The sequence below is a fragment of the Lissotriton helveticus genome, chromosome 8 (assembly GCF_964261635.1).
Source record: "Lissotriton helveticus chromosome 8, aLisHel1.1, whole genome shotgun sequence".
NCBI classification, from domain to species: Eukaryota; Metazoa; Chordata; class Amphibia; order Caudata; family Salamandridae; genus Lissotriton; species Lissotriton helveticus.
The window spans coordinates 302,006,499-302,032,825 of NC_136069.1; the positions used below are offsets into that span (position 1 = coordinate 302,006,499).

At 50.6% G+C, this 26,327-nt stretch overlaps 1 protein-coding gene across 4 annotated transcripts in view; it reads left to right on the top strand.

Moving 5' to 3' along the window:
* PARP4 (poly(ADP-ribose) polymerase family member 4) overlaps positions 1-26,327 on the top strand; it is a 2,216,130-nt gene that overhangs the window by 884,141 nt on the left and 1,305,662 nt on the right. For all 4 annotated transcript variants that reach the window (XM_078657066.1, XM_078657067.1, XM_078657068.1 and 1 more), the window contains one exon: positions 3,519-3,586. In XM_078657066.1, the coding sequence (XP_078513192.1) occupies positions 3,519-3,586 (68 nt within the window). The remainder of the gene's footprint in view (positions 1-3,518; positions 3,587-26,327) is intronic.

Here is a 26,327-nt window from a genome sequence, read left to right on the forward strand (position 1 = left end):
CAGTTCTGCGCGTTGGAATTTCCAAGGCGGCACTCGCTCTGAGACGCTTTTCGTCGCGAGTGGAGTTGCGGTCTATTGTACGCCTTTCCGCCTATACCACTTCTGCCCAGAGTGCTGAAGAAGATCAAGCGCGACCGGGCTCAAGCCATCCTTGTGGCTCCGGACTGGGCACGAATGTACTGGTATCCCGAGCTACTCAGTATGTCAGTCGATCCCCCGGTTCATCTGCCTCTTCAGGAGGACCTACTGTCGCAGCAGCAGGGGACGGTCCTCCACCCGAACCTGTCCAGTCTCCACCGCCATGCTTGGAGATTGAACGGCGACAGTTGAGGCCATTTGACTTGCCTCCTGAAGTCTGTAATGTCATTCTGGCAGCCAGGCGTCCCTCCACAAAGTCGGTATACGCCTGCAGGTGGAACAAATTTGTGGCATGGTTCACAGCAAAGGCTGTGGATCCTCTCTCTGCCCCTCTTTCTGAGGTTCTTCTCTTCCTTCTTTCTCTTGCCCAGCAGGGCTCTGCTCTGGGGACTATCAAGGGCTACCTTTCTGCCCTTTCAGCCTTTCTGAGGCTGCCTGATCAACCTTCTTTGTTAAAGTCCCCTATTGTAGCTCGTTTTCTGAAGGGCATCACACACATGTTTCCTCCTGTTCCGTTTGTGATGCCTCAGTGGGACTTGAACCTTGTCCTTGCCTTTCTGATGTGCGCTCCCTTTGAGCCACTTCACATCTGTTCTCTCCGCCTTCTTACTTTGAAGACTGCTTTCCTGGTTGCCATCACCTCTGCCAGGAGAGTGAGTGAACTCCAGGCTCTTTCATCCAAACCACCTTTCCTTTCTGTCCATCCGGACAAGGTTGTGTTGCGGACTAGACCCTCTTTCCTGCCCAAGGTTGTCACGGCCTTCCATATCGGGCAGTCTATCACATTGCCCACCTTCTTTGCGCCACCGCATTCCTCAAAAGAGGAAGAGCGGCTCCACCGTCTGGACCGAAAACGTGCGATTTCGTTCTATCTAGATCGCACACGCCAGTTCCGGGTGGATGACCAACTCTTTGTTGGTTACGTGGGCGCAAAGAAGGGACGGGCGGTGCACAAGAGAACCATCTCTCGGTGGGTCGTCTTGTGTATCAACGCCTGTTACTCCTTGGCGAAGAAGGAGCCTCCTGTTGGGCTGAGGGCCCATTCCACTCGGGCCACGGCGGCTACTACTGCCTTGGGCTGGGGAGTCCCCTTGCAGGACATCTGTCAGGCAGCTACGTGGGCCTCGCTACACACGTTCGCACGACACTACTGCCTGGACAGCCAAGTCCGGAGGGATGGCTTCTGTGGCCGTTCCGTCCTCCAGGACTTTCTGGTGTGATTATTGGTTCGCAGACCCACCACCAGGGTTGGTATTGCTGGGGTATCTATTCTAATGTAAGGAATCTAATACTAACCTGTTTCTTTCAGATGAACAAGTTACTTACCTTCGGTAATGATATATCTGTAAGAAACAGTAGTTAGTATTAGATTCCTTACCGCCCCACCCATCCTCCCCATTCTGCGAATCTATATCTAGGGTTAAGATCATCCCCTTTCAGGGCCCTAGTTTCAATGGCACCAGTGTTGGTTTTTAACATGGCTCTGCATTTCTGGCGCGGAAAAGCTGTGTCTTAAAACTGACGTCAGCGCGCGGAGGCGGCGTCTAAGTACTCCGACGACGTCATCACGGCCCCCATGACGCCGATGACGGATGCGGAGCCGCAGACGACACCTACCGACGCGCAAGGGTACTGCTACGCAAAAATTTCCGGATCCAGTCTGACGCCTAGGGATATTCTAAGGTAAGGAATCTAATACTAACTACTGTTTCTTACAGATATATTGTTACCGAAGGTAAGTAACTTGTACTTTACATCACTTCTGTGGACCCTTGCCTCCTGTATGTATTGTCAGTGTTTCAGGACCGTAAGTGTAGTGTGCTTCATAAAAAACCCCAAGCCAAAAGTGTTAACTGAAGTCTCATCAAGGAGTTGTGGAGAAATGTGTGGGGGAAGCATGGTACAAATGTTTTGTCATTCTGACTCTAGAGAATCACTTTAGAGCTTTGATTTACCATTTAAAATAAATACCCTAACATTAGATTGCCTGCGACCTCAATAGCCATTCATCCAGAATAGACGGGACATTCCGAAAATACTTGTCCTGGTTCATGTGTATACTTTTGGAATTAATGAGTATGGGGTTTCCCATTCACTAAGAACAAGTGGCAACATTGATATCCTCAATAATGAAGGACAGGCATATTCACGAACTATCAGCCCTATGACATTAGCTACATATATTTTTTAAGGAGTTTGCTAGCAAATAAAGAATTACATTTTTCTATGTACTAATGATGATGAACCATAGGCCAAGCAGGGCGTATCCCTTTTTCCAATAATACAGGTGATGAAAGCAGTCAGGAGTGAAGAGAGAATGGACTGAGTTACAATTGGTGAAATTTCTTAACGCAGAATTTGTAGGAAGGGGCATAGATGAAGTATGTTCTGAAAAGAAAGTATTGATCATGAGTGAAATGAGATAGGAAAGGCAGATTTGGGATGAACGAATGAGAGCGCAAAGTGCAAAACAGCCGATAGAACTGGGGGTAGCTCACCTTTCACTTCTAGGCACAGACATCTGATACCGACCTTTGGAAGTGATTGTTTCATGCATTTGGTGGGCTCAGGCCAGCTCCCAGTGCAGGTTCTGCTTCAGTTTGGTATTAGTAAGGGTCCCAGTGATACACCTGCCACATGGAGTAGGATATCTGGAAAAATGCACGGCTTGTGCCTAACTGAGAATCTAAGTAATGTTGTGGCTGGTAGAATACATCCACTCTCCCCCCTTGTGAGAGAGCCCCTTCATTCATTGGTGTCTGAAGCAAATATAATTGAAGAGGATAGGTCGCTTGGCTTAGGAAATAGGAATGCACAAATGTGCTCAATATCAGTGGAGCAGAGTTAGTAGTTCTCAACCTACGAGATGTGGTTCTTCACTGGTGCGCACACAAATCTTACAAAAGCTCTCTCTAAATCAATTAACGAAGTTAGTTTGAGAGCTCAGGACCACGAGCAAGCCATGACCATCAGGAGTGACACCGATGGAGGCTTTATTTAATGCCATAATGAAGGTGGTAAGATGGAGGGGGGGTGTACATTAGTCATAAGGATTTGAGCCACGATGATGTTACTGTGCTGCATTGTATTCAAATAAATTGTTTTACTTAACTCTAATATTAAACACTTGTGTATTTTAAAATTATGTTTTATGTCATCATAATTAGCACCAGGTTTTTGAGCTCAGCAGCATTGTTTCTGGCAAAACATCTATGCAAAAATAAATAGCCAACCATATTGCTTGGCAAGGTGTTTGCTGTCGTGCAGCTTTGATATGTTTGTTCATCTTTTGTTTAATGGAGTAGTCAAATTCTAGCACTTATGTTTTAACACGTGGATGCCATCAATGGTTTGTGTCACTTCTTCATTTATGTGCACAGGTTATGAAGAGTTTTGCTCGTGTAGCAGACGATATACAGATTTGGAGATGCTGAAAAAGTTTATTAAAGTAAGTCTTCATTTAAATAAGCAATGTTTTCACTCATAAAAGAAGTTACGGATACATCAGAATAAATGCATGACATACTCTCACTACCTTAGAGATATATTTGGAATTGAATATTTCATCATCATTATTTCCTTTATTTCGGTTATAAAAAAAACGCATAACCGGCAGCCATGTACAATCATACATAGATAAAATAAATTGCCTATAAATACGAGTAAAATCAATACAAACATGATTTAAAAAATTTCACCACTAACAGAAACAGTCATCCTTGCTTAGTCATGGATTTTCGTAGACCTCACATACCATATCACTGTTAAAAAATTGCTGATTGAAAAAACAGCTGGGTCAGTAGTATTTCTTCTGCATACTCCTAATGCTGTAATGTGATCTGTAATACCCAACAACTTCTACAGTGGTTTAATCCAACAGACACTTTGCTTTGTGATGGCTGTACGGAAAAATAGTACGAGGTCAGTAGACTCTGCAGCCTCGCATTCCATTGGACATGTAAATACATGTCCTATGGGATGCAAGGCTTCAGAGTCCACTAAGTTAGTCTCTTTAGTTCTTTCTTCCAAAGGCAAGTGAAGGTGGCTAGTGCAAGTGTGCCCAACCTGAACCGAACGAAAAGTGCCTTTGTAGAAGGTTTGGTTGACATGCCTAAGTGCTCGTCAAACTCAAAAGCACATTTGAACGAAAGACTGCCCAAGGGTGTCCTTGATATTTTCTCCCCCGACAAAGGATTCTGAATAGACATTTTCTCTCCCAACAGAGGATTCTAATAGGCCTCTCTGAGCTTTTCAATAGCATTACATGGTAGATTTAGAAGGTTTGATCATAAGTCCCTGAGGCCCAGCTTGTATAGCAAAGCCTTTATGTAAGTGCACTAAGGGATCCTTTCAGCGTAGAAGCCCTCTAACAGGTCACGTAATCATTCCCTAAAGGGCTCTGTTATCCACACTCTTAGCCAATATCGGATCGGTCTCAGAGCTGCAATATTGGTGATGGATCTAAAAATTGAGTATTTCACTTAACCTCCAATTCAAAGTCTTTGTTTCCTGCTTTCTCAAATTCAAAGACTTAGGCCCACATTACGATCGATAATTATGCAGATTTTATGTGGAATTGTCACACTATGTGATTTAAAGTTTTACTGGTGCTTAATTGAACTCCTAATATCACCGCTACTTTTTCTCACTTTCTAAGTGGAAAAGTTCCTGCAATGTAGGAAAACTCTATTGTAAATTGCCCAGTAATTCCCCATTCCAGGCCTCAATTTTGTAACAGCCAGTAAATGTAGTGGTAATACTACTAGGTAATGGTAATAACGCACCCAGCATTGCCACTCTGTTTAACTAGTGAATGCGTAATTTTGCTTTTAGCAGCGGAATTCAAACAAAAAACGTGAACTGCAGTTACAAAGAAGGTACATTTAACAGCGTAAACATTGTTCATTCAGTTGGATTCCCAGCAAGTGATTGGGTAAATACAGAAATATCATGTTTTGCTACAAGGTGTAAACCTTTCAGGATTTTTTGTTGTTTAAAGCATCAGAATAAAGTCAAAGGCTATTCCTTCTGCTTAAATGTGGCTGTACAAATGAGTTTTATGTTGACCCTTACCTTCTTAAGTTTTTCAGTGAGCCTAAGTTGTCTCTCATGCATGGCAGGTGCCAGATGTTTGTTTTTAATGATGGTACCTGTCATTTAACATTCCCTATTTTAAATAAATACCTGTTAGTCGAGAATGCAGAGACATGAGCTGAAACATCAGAGATGGTTGAGAATCTCACTGCTGATAAGGAACTTGATTGTGTTGTGTCTGTCAATACAAAGGCTTGATTAGGGCTTATTTGCCCATTTAAGGTATTGTAGTACATCTCTTAGTCACATTCTGAGTGAATTATACCTGCTGTCTTTACTACATCAAGTTACTTTGTTTATCACACATAGACACACAAACACAACATGTACAGTCATTACATAGCTCCTCAACCAAACAGAATGGTGAGAACCCCTTCATACAAAATAGCACAATTGGCAATTCCCTCCACAGTTACCCACATAGTATGTCCCCTCCTTACCCTTACATTTTATCCGTTTCAAAATCACAATGATTCACATTGGCATTATAAGTGTGATCAGAATTGTTATCCAGCATTCTGCATATGTATCCAGAATTTCTCATGGGGGCAAATTTTAACAAGTGCTATGCATAAATTCCAAAAATCTTTAAACAATAATATGACCAAATAGGTCTCCCATTAGGCAATACCCATATTCTAAGAGGTGCAGTGTTGCTTAATTTGACTCCCAGCATCTCATTCTTTTAATAATAACTTTGTAAGCTTCACTTTCCAAAGCTCATAATGTTTAAAAAGGAGGCCCCTATTTAGGTGGCGCTCTCTGTGGCAGTGAGAAGCCATTCCCACTGCTACAAAGGGAAGCAAGTAGACTGACACAGCTTAGCAGCCAGCCCCTGTATTCAGTTTTAAGCCATCTCCATAATGAGTTTTGTCACACAATGCCTGTTTGCAGACTTCTCAGCACCCCCTACCACAAGAGGCAATCCAATGTCTACCCTTCACCCAGTACTGTACTTTCATAGGCATCTTGCCCTACTCGCCACCCAGAGAGGCCCCCTTGTTATGTTATATTAAGTGTACTCTTACAGCACATTATCACCTGTGAGAGTATTTGGGTGCTGAGCAGATGTGTATGCTGAGCTTGCCTAGCGCAAGGTGGTTAGTCCAATAGCCTTGTCTTCAGCTTCTTACAGAATTCAAGACAAGAGGAGGAGGAGGCTCTGATGTGCAGTGAGAGTTGTTGCCACACTTAATGAGGGAGGGAGAGGATGTGGCGCAGCAGCCAGTACTGCGGACTCAAGAGTTGAGGATCCGGGTTTGAGTCTCTGCTTCGGCTCAACATCCTATGATTCTGGGCAAATTACTTAAACTTCCCGTGCCTGGATACTCTCACAGGTGATAATCTGCGCTACATAAATCTACAAATTAATTTTTTTATGAGTGATGTATGAAAAGGCCCGGCCTCCAGATCTGTTCAGTTTATGTATGGAATATGTGCCAGTAGAACGACGGCGTATCGTAGGCGTCTGGGTCATTGGTGCAAGGAGATTTGACTGCTCACATAAGTGGAGGCCTATGTTGATAGTAAATTGAATGTGTGATTGAGTAGTTTGAATTGAGTCCGTTTGTGTATAGGGAGTCAGTGGAGCTCACTGAGATGTGGTGTGGTGTTAGTTCTGAGTGGGAGGTCGAGGATGAGTCTGGCTGCCGGGTTCTGGATGGTTTGTAGTCTTCTGGTGAGTTGATTGGCAATTCTGCCATAAAGGGCATTTCAGTAGGCCAATTTCTGGTTGAAGAGGGCGTGAGTGGTATTTTTCTAGTGTTGCTTGGGAGCCATTTGAAGGACTTCCTCAGCATCTTCAGGGTGAGGAAGCAGTATGCGGTGACATCGTGGACTTGTGCGGTCATGGTCAGTTTGCTGTCAGTGATGATCCTCAAGTTTTTGGATTGGGTATGGTTCCTAGTTACGCCAGCCACCAGTTGGAGTCCCATGGCGAGGTGTTCTTGCCTAAGATCACTTCTTTTATCTTGTTTGTGGTGAGCTTGATACAGTTAGATTACATCCAGATGGCAACTTTGGTCATGCAGGCGGCGCACATGTGGGTGTGGCTTCTATTGTTGGGTGGGTTGTCCGAGAGGGTGAGTATGAGTTGTATGTCATCGGCATAGGAGAGTATGTTGATATTTTGTGCGTGGATGATGTTGGCCAAAGGGATCATATATGTATTGAAGAGGGTAGGAATGAAAAATGAGCTTTGAGGCACTCCAAGGATTTTTTTGTGGTTATTTGAGGAGTAAGGTGCCAGGCTAATAGCTTGTGTTCTGTACATTAAGAAGGAACAGATCAAGCGGAGGTTGGACCCTTGGATGTCAATCTCGTGTAGCTGTCTGAGGATGGGGTGTGAGACCATGTCTAATGCAGCAGAGAGGTTTAGGAAGATGAGGGGTGCTGTGTCTCCTCTGTCTAGGATCATGCAGATCGCATCTGTGACAGTGATGAGTGTTGTTTCTGTACTCTGGTTGGGCCTGAATCGGGACTTCATGGCTTATAGAAGCTGGTGGTAGCTGAGGTTCTGTAAGGCATCAGTTGATGAGCTTCTCTAGGACTCTGTCTGGGGATGGTAAGAGGGAGGTCGGTCTGTAGCTGGTAAGCGTGGTGGTGTCTGAGATGGTTATTTGAGCAGTGGCTTGATGGTGGTCTGTTTCCAGGTGTCTGGTAATGCGTTTTAGTCAGTGAAGGCATTAGGGATACATGTTAGTGCTTCACTGATTGGTAGAAGTCTTTTGGTGAAGGTGTGGTGAGGGCAAGGGTCAGTGGTAATGGTGGGCCATACGATCAGGATTCATTTTCTGACTATGATGAAAGTTAGGTTGGGAGGGCGATGGGGTCCAGTTGAAAGACGAAGTTGCAGTATATTGTGGCGATTTTGTTGTATAAGAGTTCTGAGAGATTGTTGCAGAACATATTGCGAGGGGGTGATGATGCTGGACGTGGCCTGAAGTGCTGTGAAATGTTGACAATGGTGAAGATTTCCTTGCTGCTGTTGGTGCTGGATTTTATGCGGTCTGTGAGGGAGGCATTGAGGAAACATGCTAGTGCTTCTCTGATTGGTAGGAGTCTTTTGGTGAAGGTGTGGTGAGTCTGAAAAGAGATCCCCTTTGGGTAAATGTCACACGCCAAGCATCAATTTGCCACAGACACTCCTCACACACCAGTAAGTTGAACAAGGAGGAAATGTAAAAATACAAAATATAAATAATACAGATTTATTCACAGTGTATAATGTAATCATCAAGTCCTTGTGGTCTTTTCCTAGCATAGATACAATTATAATCATTAAAAAACAGTGACAATATTGACCACACAGAAAATTTCATTAATATAACATTCACAAAGACACCATAAAAAAACTGTACACAATTGGGAATACAATAAGGAAGAAATAATTCCTATTTATGGAGAGAAACTACAGTAGTCACACATGGATCAATTATAATTTATATTCCACTCTTCATTCAATATAATTGTCTCCTCAGACTTAAAGTAGTTTCCACTCTCAAAAGCATCAACGCGTTTCGGTGGGCAAATAATCTACAGCCATCACCTTCTTCAGGAAAACATAATTCATTCCCAGTCACCACAATAAAATCTGTACTAAATAAGGACAGTTAAAAATGTAAATTCAACCACTTAAACACTAATATTTTATTATTTATTTATTTATGGATTTTATAAAGCGCACGGCTACCCCCCACGGGGGTGTCCCGGCGCTAAAATTATCTGCTAGAAGGGAGGAGCAATCTAGATAGAAGCAAATAGCCAAGTTTTCAGGCCTCTACGGAACAGAGCTTCAGATGGAGCGAATCTCAGGTCGATCGGTAAGCTGTTCCAGTGTTTGGCAGCTAAGACAGCGAAGGCTCTGCCACCCATTCTTGAGCGCCGGAATCTAGGCACAAGCATGAGACGTAGATTGTTAGAGCGAAGGTCTCTGACTGAGTAAGACAGTCTCAATCTTTTTCTTAAGTATTCTGGGCCGGCGTCGTTCAGAGCACGATAGGCCAGAACAAGCGTTTTGAATTTGATACGGCTGGCTATAGGGAGCCAGTGGAGTTCTTTACGAAACGCAGAGATAGAGTGTCTATATGGGATGTTACCAATCAGTCTTGCCGCAGCATTCTGTATCACCTGCAGGCGTTCAATTTGATACAGAGGGGCCCCCGCATATAGACTGTTGGCGTAATCCAGATGGGCAATGATTAAAGCCTGAGTAACGGTTCTGCGAGCCTCCATTGGCAGAAAAGGGAAGATCTTTCTCATCATTTTTAGTTTGCCAAAGCAGGTCGCCGTTACCTTATTGATTTGAGGGCTACAGGAAAGGGTATCATCAAATGTGAACCCCAGATTGCGGGCAGAGTGGACCGGGACTGGAGGGGGGTTAAGTACCGTAGGCCACCAGAGTGGGGGTGGGATGGTCATTTTTTGATTAAAAAACAGGACCTCAGTCTTGTCAGTGTTAAGCCGTAGGTGATTTGAGGACATCCACGCACAAATTTCGCCCAGACAATGGCGGAAGCTGGAGAGGCTGGAGTCAGAGTGATCTCTAAATGAGAATATCAGCTGAGTATCATCAGCATATGAGATCACTCTGACTCCACATGCCTCCACCACTCTGGCCAGAGGGGCTAGGTAGACATTAAAAAACAGAGGGCTTAGCGCTGAGCCTTGTGGGACTCCGCGTTCGAGTGGTTTGCATCCAGATTTAAAGGGTCTGAGAAGAACCCTCTGTGAACGTTCCAGAAGAAAAGAACTGACCCATGCTAAGGCAGTGCCGCTCAATCCAATCTGCTCTAGTCGGCCTAGGAGAATTTGATGGGACACAGTATCGAAAGCGGCGGATAGGTCGAGGAGAACCAACATGGCCTCCTCGCCCTTATCCACACACTCTCGCACAGTCTCCGAAACCTCTAGTAGAGCGGTCTCTGTACTGAAACCCGCACGAAAACCGGACTGGGAGTCATGTAGCAGAGAGTGGGTCTCTAAGTACTCTGCCAGTTGTAGTTGGACTGCCTTCTCCAAAACCTTCGAGGGTTTCGGAAGAAGGGAAATGGGCCGGTAGTTAGTGAATTGCGTAGGGTCAGCATCGGCCTTCTTCAGGATGGGCACAAGGAGAGCCTCCTTCCACGCGGAAGGGAATTGTCCTAATCGAAGGGAGGCATTCCAGATGGTGGTGAGTGGCTCTAGCAATAGGGTAGACAGTTCACTCATGATTTTTGGGGGGACAGGATCTACCGGGGAACCCGATTTGCACAGTACAAATAATTTAAGTGCAAGATCCGGCGTAAGAGCCTTAAAGGAGTCTAGGGTAGGAACCGTATCCTGGGTGGTAGAGGCCAAGGGAAGGGGAGTGGCAGGTGGAGGAAAGGAGGATGCAATTTTTTCGATTTTTTCTTGAAAAAAATCAGATAGTCCGCTGCAAAGAGACTGGTTGGCTAAGTTGTTGGGGGTCATAGCAGGAGGTTTTACAAAGTCTTTGACAATTTTAAACAGAGTCTTAGCTGAATTGCCAGCGGCTTTTATTTGAGTGGCAAAGAACTCTGTCATAGCAGATTTTTTTAGTTTAATAAATTTCTTAAGGGCAGCTTTGTAGATAATTTTAGCCTCAGCATCATATGTCCGTCTCCAGCAGCGTTCTAATCTTTTACAGTGACTTTTCTCTGTCCGTAAAAAATCTGAGAACCAAGGAGCAGAGGGGCGAGATCTTGCCGAGGATACCGGTAGGAGTGGAGCAATTTCGTCCACCGCAGCCGATAAGATCGTGTTGAATGTATTAACGCAGTCATCAATGTTTACCACTTGAGACTCTAGAGGGTAGCTAATTAACGGCTCTAAGGCCGAGCAGGTGATCTTATGCCATTTTCTCCTATAATCTGTTCCCAATACCACCGGAATAGGTGCCTGAGGGAGGGGAATGTCCACCCTAAGTAAAAAATGATCCGACCAGGTAAGGGGGAGGGAAGGATAAATAGTGATCCCTGGGAGGTTGGAGAAAATAAGATCCAGCGTGTGGCCAGCCACGTGTGTAGGACCTTGGATTAATTGCTTCAGGCTTAAGCTATGAAGGGCGTCAAGAAAACGCCTTGCTTGAATACAGGTAGGATCATCTACATGGAGGTTAAAATCTCCTAGAACCATAAAGTGCGGGTGCTTAAGGGATAGATCCGTGATACTGCTTATCAACTGAGATAATGCAGAGGGTGAAGCTTTAGGGGGATTGTAGACTAAGATGCCAGTAAAGTAAACTGCAGCTGGGTCAGCAATAGAAAAATACAAAGCCTCAATTAGTCCAATGTTCATAATTTTTTTAATGGTTATGTTGAGGTGGGATTTGTATAGGATGGCCAAACCACCTCCCGTTTTTCGCTCTCGGTTAATTCCCAGAAAGCGGTACTCCGGGGGGGTGGCAAGATGGATATCCGGGTTAGAGGTATCTTTAGTCCATGATTCTGTAAGAAACAGAATATCCCAACTGTAAGTGGTCAGAATCGACCAAATTTCATTGGCGTGTCGAGGAAGGGATCTGCAGTTGATCAATGCTAGTTTCAAAATACGAGCCTCCGGAGCAGGAGAGAGAGGTAAGATACGTTCACTCCAAGGGGGGAGAGATAGGTTACACTGAGGACAGTTAAAAGCCTGTCCGTCCAGGTTATTAGGGGGGCAGCGGGCCGATGTAACACAGGAGCCCACTCCTATTTGTAACAGCTGTGCCCTAGACCAACTTACCCGTGAGTCGGTAGTAGCCTGAGCAGGGGGACTGGCCCTAGGCCCGGGCCAGGCGCGGACGGGCGCAGACGGGCTTGCCTTAGGCGCGCCTTCGGCGCGCCATCGGCGCGCCCGCTGCGCCCGCCCGCTGCGCGGTCGGGACGTGTAGTTGTATTTACACATGATAGGAGGGTGGGAGTGGTCGAGAAGCTGGACCGCTACCCTGCCTGCCTTCCTAAGATGGCGGCGGCAATTCGGCGTCTACCGGCGTCAGCGCCTTTACTCGGCTGCGCCGGTAGGATCAATCAGCACTAGTAAACCCAAGGAGGTGAATTCGATCTCACCTTCTGGGTGGCGATTCTACAGGGGTGATAAAAAAGCGCCCAGTAAAATATGTACAGCAGTTTAAAAAAATATTCCTAAAAAGTCACACACACTGTAATTCGCTCAACAGGCAGGAAGAGAAGAACGCCCCCGGCTTTTCGCCTCAGGGGAAAGTAAGCAAACAATTTTACCGGAGGAGCCGGCAGCTGAACCTTAAATAAGGCGGGAGGGCGGGAGTGGTCGAGAAGCTGGACCGCTACCCTGCCTGCCTTCCTAAGATGGCGGCGGCAATTCGGCGTCTACCGGCGTCAGCGCCTTTACTCGGCTGCGCCGGTAGGATCAATCAGCACTAGTAAACCCAAGGAGGTGAATTCGATCTCACCTTCTGGGTGGCGATTCTACAGGGGTGATAAAAAAGCGCCCAGTAAAATATGTACAGCAGTTTAAAAAAATATTCCTAAAAAGTCACACACACTGTAATTCGCTCAACAGGCAGGAAGAGAAGAACGCCCCCGGCTTTTCGCCTCAGGGGAAAGTAAGCAAACAATTTTACCGGAGGAGCCGGCAGCTGAACCTTAAATAAGGCGGGAGGGCGGGAGTGGTCGAGAAGCTGGACCGCTACCCTGCCTGCCTTCCTAAGATGGCGGCGGCAATTCGGCGTCTACCGGCGTCAGCGCCTTTACTCGGCTGCGCCGGTAGGATCAATCAGCACTAGTAAACCCAAGGAGGTGAATTCGATCTCACCTTCTGGGTGGCGATTCTACAGGGGTGATAAAAAAGCGCCCAGTAAAATATGTACAGCAGTTTAAAAAAATATTCCTAAAAAGTCACACACACTGTAATTCGCTCAACAGGCAGGAAGAGAAGAACGCCCCCGGCTTTTCGCCTCAGGGGAAAGTAAGCAAACAATTTTACCGGAGGAGCCGGCAGCTGAACCTTAAATAAGGCGGGAGGGCGGGAGTGGTCGAGAAGCTGGACCGCTACCCTGCCTGCCTTCCTAAGATGGCGGCGGCAATTCGGCGTCTACCGGCGTCAGCGCCTTTACTCGGCTGCGCCGGTAGGATCAATCAGCACTAGTAAACCCAAGGAGGTGAATTCGATCTCACCTTCTGGGTGGCGATTCTACAGGGGTGATAAAAAAGCGCCCAGTAAAATATGTACAGCAGTTTAAAAAAATATTCCTAAAAAGTCACACACACTGTAATTCGCTCTACAGGCAGGAAGAGAAGAACGCCCCCGGCTTTTCGCCTCAGGGGAAAGTAAGCAAACAATTTCACATCAACATCACAATCAATACAAATAAATACATATCCTCATTGTTCAACAAATTCACATCACTTATGGCGTTCAGAATTAAAATCAAATGGCAAAATAGTCATACTCTCCCAACAACCATACAGCAAACATATTTAAGAGACAGGGCAAAAAAACTCCATATAGAGAATATCACGAACCAAGGTAATTGCAATGCCGTGTATATCTGAAAGAAACAGGTTAGTATTAGATTCCTTACCTTAGAATATCCCCAGGCGTCAGTCTGGATCCGGAAACTTTTGCGTAGCAGTACCCCTGCGCGTCGGTAGGCGTCGTCTGCAGGCGTCCCCTGCGGCTCCGCGTCCGTCGTCGGCGTCGTGCGGCGTGATGACGTCGCTGGAGTATATAGACGCCGCCTCCGCGCGCTGACGTCAGTTCTTCTTTTTTCCGCGCCAGTTAGCGCAGATCCGAGAAGTGCAGTACTCCGGTCTTTTGACCAAAGTTTTTTGTGAATCTTTGATTCTTGTTACGGTGCCGGTAGGATGCCCGGTTTTAAGAACTGTGATGGCTGTGACCGCACGATGTCGGTCACGGATCATCACCGACTCTGCCTCCGGTGTCTAGGCCCCGACCACGCCGTGGACGACTGTGTCGATTGCCGGGCCCTGACGAGTAAGGCTAGGCGGGAGCGGTCCCGCAAGCTACTCGAACTGCGGGTGTCGGCCCCACGTCGAGAGCGGTCCCGGTCCGGCCGGAGGTCGAGGGAGCGGTCGAGGGAGCGGTCGAGGGAGCGGTCGCGGAGCCATCACGAACGCTCCGGAAGTCGTCACCATTCCTCTGGTTCCTCAGGTAGGAAACACAAGAAGTCGGGGCGTCGTCATCGTACCCCCGACGCTCGCACGATGCGGCCGGGGGTTCGGGTGGCCCCACCCCCGCGGCTCCTCGTGAGTCGCCGGCGCGGCCTGCTCCATACCCTACGGTCCCTGGGCAAGGCGCGTCGCGTGAGGAGATAGAGGAGTTCCTCATGGCCATGAGGGCACTGTCTCCTCCGACGGGGCCTACGGCGCCTTCGGGCCCTGTGCTCCCGTCCGGGGGTCCTAGCGGTCCGGGTGTTCCTGCCCCGACGCCGTCGGGTGCTCCGGCTCCGACGTCGCCGACGGCTCCGACCCCGGCGCCGCAGGGACCTTCAGGGTCGACGCCGGCTAGTCTACGGCCTCTCCGGCGCCGATTCCATCGGGGTTGCCCCCGACGCCGCCCCCGCGTGACGCCGGTGCTCCGGCGCCGCGCGGCGCCGGTGCTCCGGTGCCGGCTCCGGACGGCGCCGTCCCCATTACCTCTCCGACTCCGGGCGCGGAGTCGGACCGGCGTCGCCCGACGCCGAGTCCGACGCCGATGGGGCCTGTGGACCCCGAGGAGCCGGTCTACATTGTTGACTCCGAATATGGGGAAGATGTAGAATACGGAGAGGGTTGGGAGGGGTCTGAGGACCCTCTGTCACGCGAGTGTCAGTACGACGTGGACTGGACAGGTGATTTGGGTGACGCCAGTGGTCTGGACGACTCTCCTAACCCTGGCTTTGTCTCGCCTTCTACTGTGGCTTCGGAGGCTGGGGCTGCTTATTCAGTGGTGTTGATGAGGGCTGCCAAGGCCTTACACCTTGAGCTCCCCGTCGCGGTCGTGAGGCCTAACATCCTCACTGAGGTCTTCAAACCGCAGTCATGCCCACAGGAGCCTCTGCTGCCGTTCAACGACGCCTTGACAGACGTTCTTTTGGGCACGTGGTCCAGGCCCGCTTCAGGTTCGCCTGTTGATAGGAACGTGGCCAGACGCCACCGTCCGTGTCCGGACGACCCCAAGTTCCTGTCCACCCATCCCACCCCTGAGAGTCTGGTGATCCAGGCCTCGACTTCCCAGACCGCATTCCCGTCGGCCCCGCCCGACCGGGAATCAAAGAGGTACGACCAGTATGGAAAAAAGGTCTTCTCGTCCCTGAGTTTGGGACTGCGGTCTTGCAACACCGCATGCCTCTTGGGCCGCTACACCCACTCTCTGTGGGATACGGTCGCGGAGTTGCTGCCAGAATGCCCGCAGGAGGTACGGGTAAAGCTCGGCAAGGCTATGATTGAAGGCCGAGATGCAGCAAGATACTCCATCAGGTGTGGTCTTGATACGACCGACTCGCTGGGCAGAGCGATGTCCACGACGGTGGCGATTCGTCGCCACGCCTGGCTGAGATCCGCCAACTTTTCGGCGGATGTCCAAAATACTTTGATGGACATGCCGTTCGATGGCAGTCGCTTGTTTGGCGACAAGGCGGACCACGCGCTGGAGCGCTTCAAGGACTCCAGGGTCACGGCCCAGTCCTTGGGTCTCTCGACCCAGCGCCAGCAAACGGGTTCGTTTCGCTCCTTTCGTGGCCAAGGAAGGGGCGGTCCCACACGTGCTGCCAGCCACGCACCGCAGAACACTTCTCAACGCGGTGGCGGCCGTGGATTCCGCCGTGGAGGCGGTTGGGGACAACGGCGAGGTCAGACCACACCTCCCCCCGCAGCATCAGCCTCCAAATCCTCCTAGTCCGTGTTTTCGGGCCCATGTGACGCCAGTGGGTGGCAGGGTTCGCCATCACCACTCCCGCTGGCGCACTATCACATCGGACAGGTGGGTGCTGCAGCTCGTCCGAAGGGGCTACTCCCTCCCCTTCGAGACCACTCCTCCAGCCATGCCACCGCAGAACCACCGTGTGTCGGGGGACCACTTGACACTTCTGCAGGAGGAAGTTACGGCCCTCTTGGCCAAGGGGGACATCGAGCGCGTTCCTGGGCCAGAAGTAGGGTGTGGTTGCTATTCCCACTGCTTTCTGGTACCCAAGAAGGACAAGGGGGGCCTACGTCCTATCTTGGATCTACGGAACGTCAACGGCTTCCTCCGGAAGGAGAAGTTCAAGATGTTGACTTTGGCTCAGGTCTTGGCTGCTCTAGACCCGCAAGACTGGATGGTGGCGTTGGACTTGCAGGATGCGTATTTTCAAATCCCCGTCCTGCCGGCCCACCGACGTTACCTACGGTTCACGGTAGGCCACGAGCACTTTCAGTTTATCGTGCTCCCATTTGGCCTTACCAGCGCCCCACGGGTGTTCACGAAAGTGATGCCGGTGGTCGCAGCTCATCTGCGCCGGTTAGGGGTTTCAGTCTTCCCCTACCTCGACGACTGGTTGTTGAAGGCGGGCTCGCCCCAGACAGTCGTCCACCACCTTCAGATGACGGCAGACCTCCTGCACGAGCTGGGGTTTTCCATCAATGTGCCGAAATCACACCTGTGTCCCTCTCAAAAGCTCCTTTTCATCGGAGCGGTTCTCGACTCGGCGCAGTTTCGGGTTTATCCTCCGGAACGGCGGGTCCGGGATATACAGGCCTTGATTCCCATCTTTCAGCCGTTATCCCGGGTTTCGGTCAGGTTGACGCTGCGGCTGCTGGGGCTGATGGCTTCCTGCATCCTTCTGGTGCATCACGCCCGGTGGCGGATGCGGGCTCTGCAGTGGGACCTGAAGTTTCAGTGGGCCCAGCATCAAGGCAACCTATCCGACCATGTCCTGATCTCGGAGGGCACTGCGAGACAGTTGCCGTGGTGGCTTACGGACCGCGATTGGGTCAGAGGCAGATCCCTCTCCCTTCCCCAACCGGAGCACGTAGTTGTGACGGACGCGTCCCTCCAGGGCTGGGGAGGCCACTTGGGAGAGGCGGAGATCAGAGGCATCTGGTCTCCGGCGGAGTCCCGGCTCCATATCAACATGTTGGAGCTGCGGGCGATTCGCCTAGCACTGAAGGCATTCCTCCCCTTTGTCAACGGGAGTGTAGTGCAGGTGTTCACGGACAACACCACCGCCATGTGGTACTGCAACAAGCAGGGCGGAGTGGGGTCGTGGACCCTTTGCCAGGAGGCTCTGCGTCTCTGGCAATGGCTGGAACGTTAGGGCGTGACTCTGACGGTTCAGCACCTGGCAGGTTCTCTGAACGCCAGGGCGGACGAACTCAGCCGTCGGTGCTCGGTGGATCACGAATGGCGTCTGAACTCGGACGTGGCGAAAGGCCTCTTTCTGCAATGGGGAGAGCCTTGGTTAGATCTATTCGCCACAGAAGAGAACGCGCAATGTCATCAGTTCTGCGCGTTGGAATTTCCAAGACGGCACTCGCACGGCGACGCCTTTCGGCGCGAGTGGAGTTGCGGTCTGTTGTACGCCTTTCCGCCTATACCACTTCTGCCCAGAGTGCTGAAGAAGATCAGGCGCGACCGGGCCCAAGTTATCCTTGTGGCTCCGGACTGGGCTCGAAGGTACTGGTATCCCGAGCTACTCAGCATGTCAGTCGGTCCCTCGATCCGCCTGCCCCTTCAGGAGGACCTTCTGTCGCAGCAGCAGGGGTCGGTCCTCCACCCGAACCTGTCCAGTCTCCACCTCCATGCGTGGAGATTGAGCGGCGACAGTTGAGGCCATTTGACTTGCCTCCTGAAGTCTGTGATGTGATTCTGGCAGCCAGGCGTCCCTCCACAAAGTCGGTATACGCCTGCCGGTGGAACAGATTTGTGGCATGGTGCACAGCAAAGGCTGTGAACCCCCTTTCTGCCCCTCTCTCCGAGGTTCTCCTCTTTCTTCTCTCTCTTGCCCAGCAGGGCTCTGCTCTGGGCACTATCAAGGGCTACCTTTCTGCCCTTTCGGCCTTTCTGAGGCTGCCTGATCAACCTTCTTTGTTCAAGTCCCCTATTGTAACAAGATTCTTGAAGGGCATCACGCACATGTATCCACCTGTTCCGTTCGTGATGCCTCAGTGGGACTTGAACCTGGTTCTGACCTTCTTGATGTGTGCTTCCTTTGAGCCACTTCATTCCTGTCCTCTCCGTCTCCTGACTTTAAAGACGGCCTTCCTGGTTGCCATCACCTCTGCCAGGAGTGTGAGTGAGCTCCAGGCTCTTTCTGTCAAACCTCCTTTCATGTCCATTCATCCAGACAAGGTGGTTCTGAGAACTAGACCTTCTTTCCTGCCCAAAGTAGTCTCTGCTTTTCACATCGGGCAGTCCATCACCTTACCCTCCTTCTTCCCGCCTCCGCATCCTTCAAAGGATGAAGAGCGGCTCCATCGTCTGGACCCAAAACGTGCGCTTTCATTTTATATGGATCGCACACGCCAGTTCCGGGTGGATGACCAACTGTTTGTTGGCTACGTGGGTGCGAAGAAAGGAAGGGCGGTACATAAACGAACCATCTCTCGGTGGGTCGTCCTGTGCATCAAAGCGTGCTACTCTTTGGCTCGGAAGGAGCCTCCTGTTGGGCTGAGAGCCCATTCCACTCGGGCCACGGCGGCTACTACTGCCCTGGGCCGGGGAGTCCCCTTGCAGGACATTTGTCAGGCGGCTACGTGGGCCTCGCTGCACACGTTTGCAAGGCACTACTGCCTGGACAGTCAAGTCCGGAGGGATGGCTTCTTTGGCCGTTCTGTCCTCCAGGACTTTCTGGTGTAAGCTGTATTGGTTCGCAGACCCACCTCCGGGGTTGGTATTGCTGGGGTATCTATCCTAAGGTAAGGAATCTAATACTAACCTGTTTCTTTCAGATGAACAAGTTACTTACCTTCGGTAACGATATATCTGTAAGAAACAGTAGTTAGTATTAGATTCCTTACCGCCCCGCCCATCCTCCCCGTTCAGCGAACTGATACATAGGGTTAAGGTCATCCCTTTCAGGGCCCTAGTTTCGCATGGCACCAGTGTTGGTTCTTCCATGGCTCTGCGTGTTCTGGCGCGGAAAAGCTGTGTGCAAAGAACTGACGTCAGCGCGCGGAGGCGGCGTCTATATACTCCAGCGACGTCATCACGGCGCACGACGCCGACGACGGACGCGGAGCCGCAGGGGACGCCTGCAGACGACGCCTACCGATGCGCAGGGGTACTGCTACGCAAAAGTTTCCGGATCCAGACTGACGCCTGGGGATATTCTAAGGTAAGGAATCTAATACTAACTACTGTTTCTTACAGATATATCGTTACCGAAGGTAAGTAACTTGTTCATTGTGCTCATTCCAGGAATTAAACCAAGCATTGCAGAAATCACAGGTACGTTTACCCCATGGCATTAACAAAAGTCCACAACAGACCTCAACAGTGGTCGGAGACAAAAACCCTACTATCTGAAAGAAACACCTGGCAGGTTCTCTGAACGCCAGGGCAGACGAACTCAGCCGACGGTGCATGATGGATCATGAAGGGCGTCTGAACTCGGACGTGGCGCAAGGTCTTTTTCAGCAGTGGGGAGAGCCTTGGTTAGATCTATTGGCCACCGAAGAGAACGTGCAATGTCATCAGTTCTGAGTGTTGGAATTTCCAAGGCGGCACTCGCTCGGAGACGCTTTTCGTCTGCCCAGAGTGCTGAAGAAGATCAGGCACGACCGGGCCCAAGTCATCCTTGTGGCTCCGGACTGGGCACGAAGATACTGGTATCCCGAGCTACTCAGCATGTCAGTCGGTCCTCCACCCGAACCTGTCCAGTCTCCACCTACATGCGTGGAGATTGGGCGGCGACAGTTGAGGCCATTTGACGTGCCTCCTGAAGTCTGTGATGTGATTCTGGCAGCCAGGCGTCCCTCCACAAAATCGGTATATGACTGCAGGTGGAAAAAAGGATGTGGATTCCCTTTCTGCCCCCCTTCAGAGGTTCTCCTCTTTCTTCTTTCTCTTGCCCAGCAGGACTCTGCTCTGGGCACTATCAAAGGCTACCTTTCTGCCATCTCAGCCTTCTTAAGGCTTACTGATCAGCCTTCTCTTTTAAAGTCCCCTGTTGTAAATAGAATCTTTTTTTTTTTGTGAAAACTTTTTATTGATTTTATAACACAAACACAAACAACTTGCAAGGAAGAAGAAAAAGAGACATCAATATACACAACGTTGCATTACATGGTGTTGGGGCGGGAAGGACAATCCAATGAGCGTTCGTTCTATCGAGAAAGTTATACAGTAGGGGGGGGCCAGAAGAAACAAATTGCAATCAGTATACAATAGTGTGTGGAGGAACCTTCGGGTTACGGGGACATAGGTGCAACATCAGGGTCAGGGAGAGGAGAGGCACATATATCACCACGATAAGTGTTCCACTGAGTCCATATCTTTCCCCATTTCCGGGGGGTACCACGAGAAATATACACAGTTTTTTCTCTGAACATGCACCAGTCCATGTTTTGTTTCCATTTCTGAAGTCTGGGCGGGCCCTGAGCGCCCCACAATTGCGCAATGTCTCTTTTAGCAATCATGTTGCCCAAGGTCACCCACCGAAGCTGCGACACGGAGTAATCATTCGGTTCCCATACGTTCAGCAGGCATCTCCTAGCTTCCGGCATCGATCGCACCCCGGTAACCTCACTCATCACCTCGTGCACACGGGTCCAGAATCGCACTATCTCAGGGCACTCCCAGATGATATGTAGAAAGGTGCCCAGGAGACCACAGCCACGCCGACACAAACCATCCACAGAGAAGCCCATATGCACCAAACGGGGACCAGTGACATACACTCTATGTAGGATTTTAAGTTGCACAAATCTAAGGCGCGCCTGGATGGCCACCTCTTTAGGGGAGGAGATCGCCGCCTGCCAGTCCTCATCGTCCAGTTCCAGCCCATCACCAGTCCAGACCTCTCGAAGTCGAGACAGGAGGTCAGACCTGGAGTTGATTAACTTTTTATAAATAAGCGAAATCGTACTATCAGGAACATGTCCGTCTAGTACCCTGTCCTCAAGCGGGGACGACTCCGGAATCTCCACACCCGAAGGGAAGACCGAGAGCACCGCGTGGCGGATCTGTGCGTAGCGAAAGAATTCGCGATCGCTCAAAGCGTACTCGGTTTTCAATTCCTCAAACGTCTTCATTCTCCCCTTAGTCCAAACATCATCAATCCTGCTGATACCGATCAAGTCCCACCTATCAAACCCCCGGGACTGCCAAAGTGAGCCAAGTCTATCTGAGGCGTACAGGGGGGTGGCACGAGTCAATTTATCAGTCCACCCAAGCGCCATGGAAGCATGTCGCCATACCTGGACGGCCGTCCTAGTGGGGCCCGTCACGTTGCGAGGGGTGAGTTTCGAGTAGAGGGCTCTATTGTAGTCGCCCCCCGGTAGCAACCATTTGTCCATCGTGAAGGCCGGATTCGGCAAAGGGCCATACATGCAATGATTTATTGCCCCCAGTTGAGACGCCCAATAATAGCGACGAATATCAGGCAAAGCAATTCCACCGTCGTACCACGGGAGTGACAATTTAGCAATGGCAATCCGGGGCCTACCCCCCCACACCAGCCGTCTCTGTAAACTCTCGACCTCACGGAAATATGTAGCCGGGACAACGTCAAGCGTGTTTTGCAATGCGTAGAGGAATCGCGGCAGTGACATCATCTTAAACAATGCCGCTCTACCCATGGGAGAGAGAGGAAGTTTCCCCCAGGCGACCACATCCGCCCGAAGGTGCTGAAGAGGGGGCAGTAAATTACGGTCGAACCGCAGTGCAGGGCTCAGCGAGATAAAAATGCCCAGATATTTAAATCCTTCTTCTACAATCGCGATAGGACAGCCGCTTGGCAGAAGGGGGGCGGTACCCGACAGGACGTATACACAGGACTTCGACCAGTTGATGACAAGACCTGAGTTTTTGCGGAAGGACGTCAAGACATCAAATAGCACAATGAGGGATTTACGGGGTGATGTAAGATAAAGCAGAATATCATCAGCGTAGAGAGATACACGGTCCTCAAACTCCGAATTCCATCTAATGCCCTTCAGGGACGGTTCCCACCGCAACCAAGCCGCCAGCGGTTCCAAGGCAAGAGCAAACAACAAGGGGGACAGGGGACAGCCCTGTCGCGTCCCTCTGCTCAGTGCAAAGGGCGCAGAGACCCGACCATTGACCACCACCTGGGCCATGGGACCGGCGTAGAGCAATTTGACCCATCGAACAAAGTCCGAACCGAAACCAAACTTAGCAAGAACCGCCCACAAATACGGCCATTCTATTGTATCAAACGCCATCGTAGCGTCCAAGGACGCCAAGATGGCGGGCTCACGCAGCGTCTCAGCCCGTGCCAGAACTCCATGCAACCTTCGGAGGTTAAGTGCCGTGTTACGATGCGGTATAAAGCCGGATTGATCAGGGTGAACCAGGTCCCCAATAACGGACGCCAAACGTGTCGCCAGCAGCTTGGCCAGGATTTTAGGTTCCGCGTTAATCAACGAAATGGGCCGAAAAGAGGCGCAGCGATCCCGAGGTTTACCATCCTTGTGGATGACAACAATAGTGGCCAGCCTCTGGTCTGGCGGGAGAAACCCCACCTCCAAAGACTCAAGAAACATAGAGCGCAAATGAGGAGCTAGCGAATCCGGGCGCAATTTATATAGCTCAATGGGGAGCCCGTTAGGGCCCGAGGCCTTGCCGGATCGGACCGAACGGACAGCAGCGGCAATCTCGTCCACAGTAGGCGGAGCATCCAGAGCATCCCTATCAATATCAGACAATCGGGGAAGTGCAATATCACGCAATAACAGGTGGGAGTCCTGCTCCGATCGATCAGACACCTGGGAGTACACCTCGCGGAAATAATCAGCAAAACATGCGACAATATCAACAGGGTCCGTACAACACTCTCCATTCTCCGCAACAATCACTGGGACGACACGACTCGCACTTTCCCTCTTATCCAACCAAGCAAGCAGTTTCCCAGCCTTGTCACACACATCATACAGGCATCCCTGCTGTTCCCGCCCCATTTCCTTAGCAGCGTCAGTGACCAAAGCTCTGTATTCATGTTGTTTCAACTCCAGCAGATGTAGCCCCTCAGCGGTAACCCCAGATTCCAAGCCCTCCTCCAGGGCCGTGACCTCCCCCTCAAGTCGAACCGTCTCAGCACGGTTGGCCAACTTCACGCTACCAATCAATGAGAGGGCCTGGCCACGAATGACAGTCTTGTAAGCTTCCCAAAGTACACCAGGGGAGGAAACAGAGCCCACATTTTCCTCAAAATAACAATCGTGTGCTTTAACCAGCTCATCCCTGACCCTGGGGTCCTTCAAATACCAGGGGTTGATCAGGGCCACTCGGCCCACCGAACCCTGCCGTGCATCAACCACCAGCCAAAGCGGAGAATGGTCCGAGATACCCCGTGCCAGATGTTTGACTTCCCGTATGAGGGATGCATGGGCCGAGGGCAGTAAAACGTGATCTAGCCTCGAGAGACTACCATGAGCACCAGAATGATAGGTATATTGCAACTGTCCCGGGTGAAGCAACCGCCAGCAATCAGTGAGCCCCAACGTCTCCAGGAAGTCGCTCAACCAAGTCTGGGCCCTCGGCAGTTCCCTGGGAGGGTGACGATCAAGCATTCCCGAGACCACCGCATTAAAGTCACCCCCAACCAAAAGCAAACCCTCGGGGAGGCCCAGGATAAGTCCACTCAGATCAGCAAAGGTGGTGGCCTGGAGGCCCGGGGGCACGTAGACAGAAATCAGAATAAGAACCTTCCCCTCCCAGCGCCCCACAATGGCGGCATATCGTCCCTTATCATCCAATATGACATCATCAATGGCCAAGGGGAGGGAGGCCCGAACCAGAATGCCCGCCCCCCCAGAGCCCGAAGTAACACCCGAGTGCGCCACAAGGCGATAACCACGCCTATTCAAGGCGTAGCACTTGTTGCCGAGCAAATGAGTCTCCTGCAGTAAGACAACATGTGGAGTCAAACTTTTCAGCAATTGTAACACCACCCTCCTCTTAATCCCATCCCCCAACCCGTTCACGTTCCAACACAATAACCTAAGTCCCCTACCCCCCATCCCCGTGCCCAGCCCCTCCCCGGCCCCACACCCAGAGCAACTGCAAAAAACAGGAGAGCGCCTTTCCTTCACCTTGCAAGTAACAAGAAAATTGAAACAAACAACCCAGCCCCCCCAACAATGTCAAAACAACTATACCCCCCACCCCGCACCCCTGCTGAAGACCAAAGAGCCCCATAAACTCGCAGTGTGCCTGTCGCCCAACCACCCAACTAATCTACGAAAAGAAAACCCAGGAGGAGAAAGGACCCGTCCACCCCCCACCCACCTCCAAAAAAGAGACTATCACTTGCAAACATTAAGAACACAGCACAGCACAGTTCAAAGCCAACGGGAAGGGTACAGGGTCAAAGTCAACAGTTAATCTTGCTCCGTCGGGCCACCTTCTGCCCGATCCGACTTGCCAGAGTCCTCAAAAGGTTCATGATCCATAGGCAGCGAGTCAAGCCAGTCACTCACAACCCCAGGATGGTCGAAGAAAAAAGTACGATCCTTATGTACCACCCGCAGACCGGCCGGAAAGAGCATGGCATACTTCATTGACCTTTCCCGGAGTCTCTTCTTGACCCCCTGAAACCCCAGCCTCTTTTTCTGGACCTGTTGTGTAAAGTCCGGATAGAAGCTGACAGTAGAGTTCTCAAAGGCAATGGGACCTGACTGCCGCGAAGCCTGCAGGATAGCGTCTCTGTCCCGGAAATGAAAAATCCTCGCAATGATAGGTCGAGGGTTAGTACCCGATTTAGGAGTGCCGCCGGGGATCCTATGTGCACGTTCGACAGCGAAAAACTTGCTGAGACCCTTGGGCGCCAGGTGGTTCAGCACCAGGTCTTCCACCAATAGGTCCGTCGAGGCAGCAGTCGATGATTCCGGGACCCCAATCAGGCGAATGTTATTGCGCCTGGCACGGCTTTCATAGTCCTCTAGGCGCCCAGAGTAGTAATAATTGGCTTTCCTCAGATTCCCAACTTCAGCCTGCAAATCAGAGACGTCGGTGACCAGGCTAGAGGTCATAAGATCCAAGGATTTGACCTTTTCGTTTGTCTTCGCCAAGTCCGCCCTGATCAGATTGACGTCAATCGCCACCGTATCCAGTTTGAGAGTCAAGGCCTCATATTGTTGCCCCAATGAGGCCTTCATACCAGTGATGGCGCCCATGAGATCTCGCAGCGAGGGCTTGTCCTCAATCGATGAGTCCTCCGGCATTGTCGTCGAGGTTTTAGCTGCTGCTCCCGGCGATCCCTTAGCTTGGGTGTACCGGTCCATAATGTTCGTTTGCAGAGCACTCCCTCGAACGCCTGGTTTAGGCCCGCGCTTCCCACCCTCAGGCTTGGTGGCCATCTTGGATCCTGGACCCGCACGGGTCGCCCGTTGACGGGTAAAAATGGTGACTGCGGTGGCAAATGTAGGACCAAAAGGGCGAAGGTGGTGCCAGTCTCAGATCTGGAAACCGCTACAGATCGGCAGTAGGAACGGAGAGACCAAGGATGCAGGAGTGTCCGGCCGCCCACGGAGCCGACAAAGTCAGGTTAAGCTCCGGACAGAAATCGAAACCGAAAGCAATCGCCAGCCCACGCAAGTCTGGCAGTCCGTTGTTGTTCACTTACTGAACGGCAAGCGAGACAAGAGAGCGCGGGGCGTCGCCATGGAGCAGGCCTGAAAACTGCGACAGTCTGTAGCTCTGGACCCCGAAGTCCAAAAAAGTTCGTTGAAACAAATAAATAAGCAATAGAACTGTGCCAATAAACACCCGTCGTCTGAACCAGGATAAAGGACAGGATAGTCGATGGAGGTGGCGAGGGTCCGGGAGCCCTGTGCTCACGCGACCATCTTGGGTGCGCGCGAAGCTCCTCCTCCGTAAATAGATTCTTGAAGGGCATCACTCACATGTTTCCTCCTGTTCCTTTCGTGATGCCTCAGTGGGACTTGAACCTTGTTCTGACTTATTTGATGTGCGCTCCT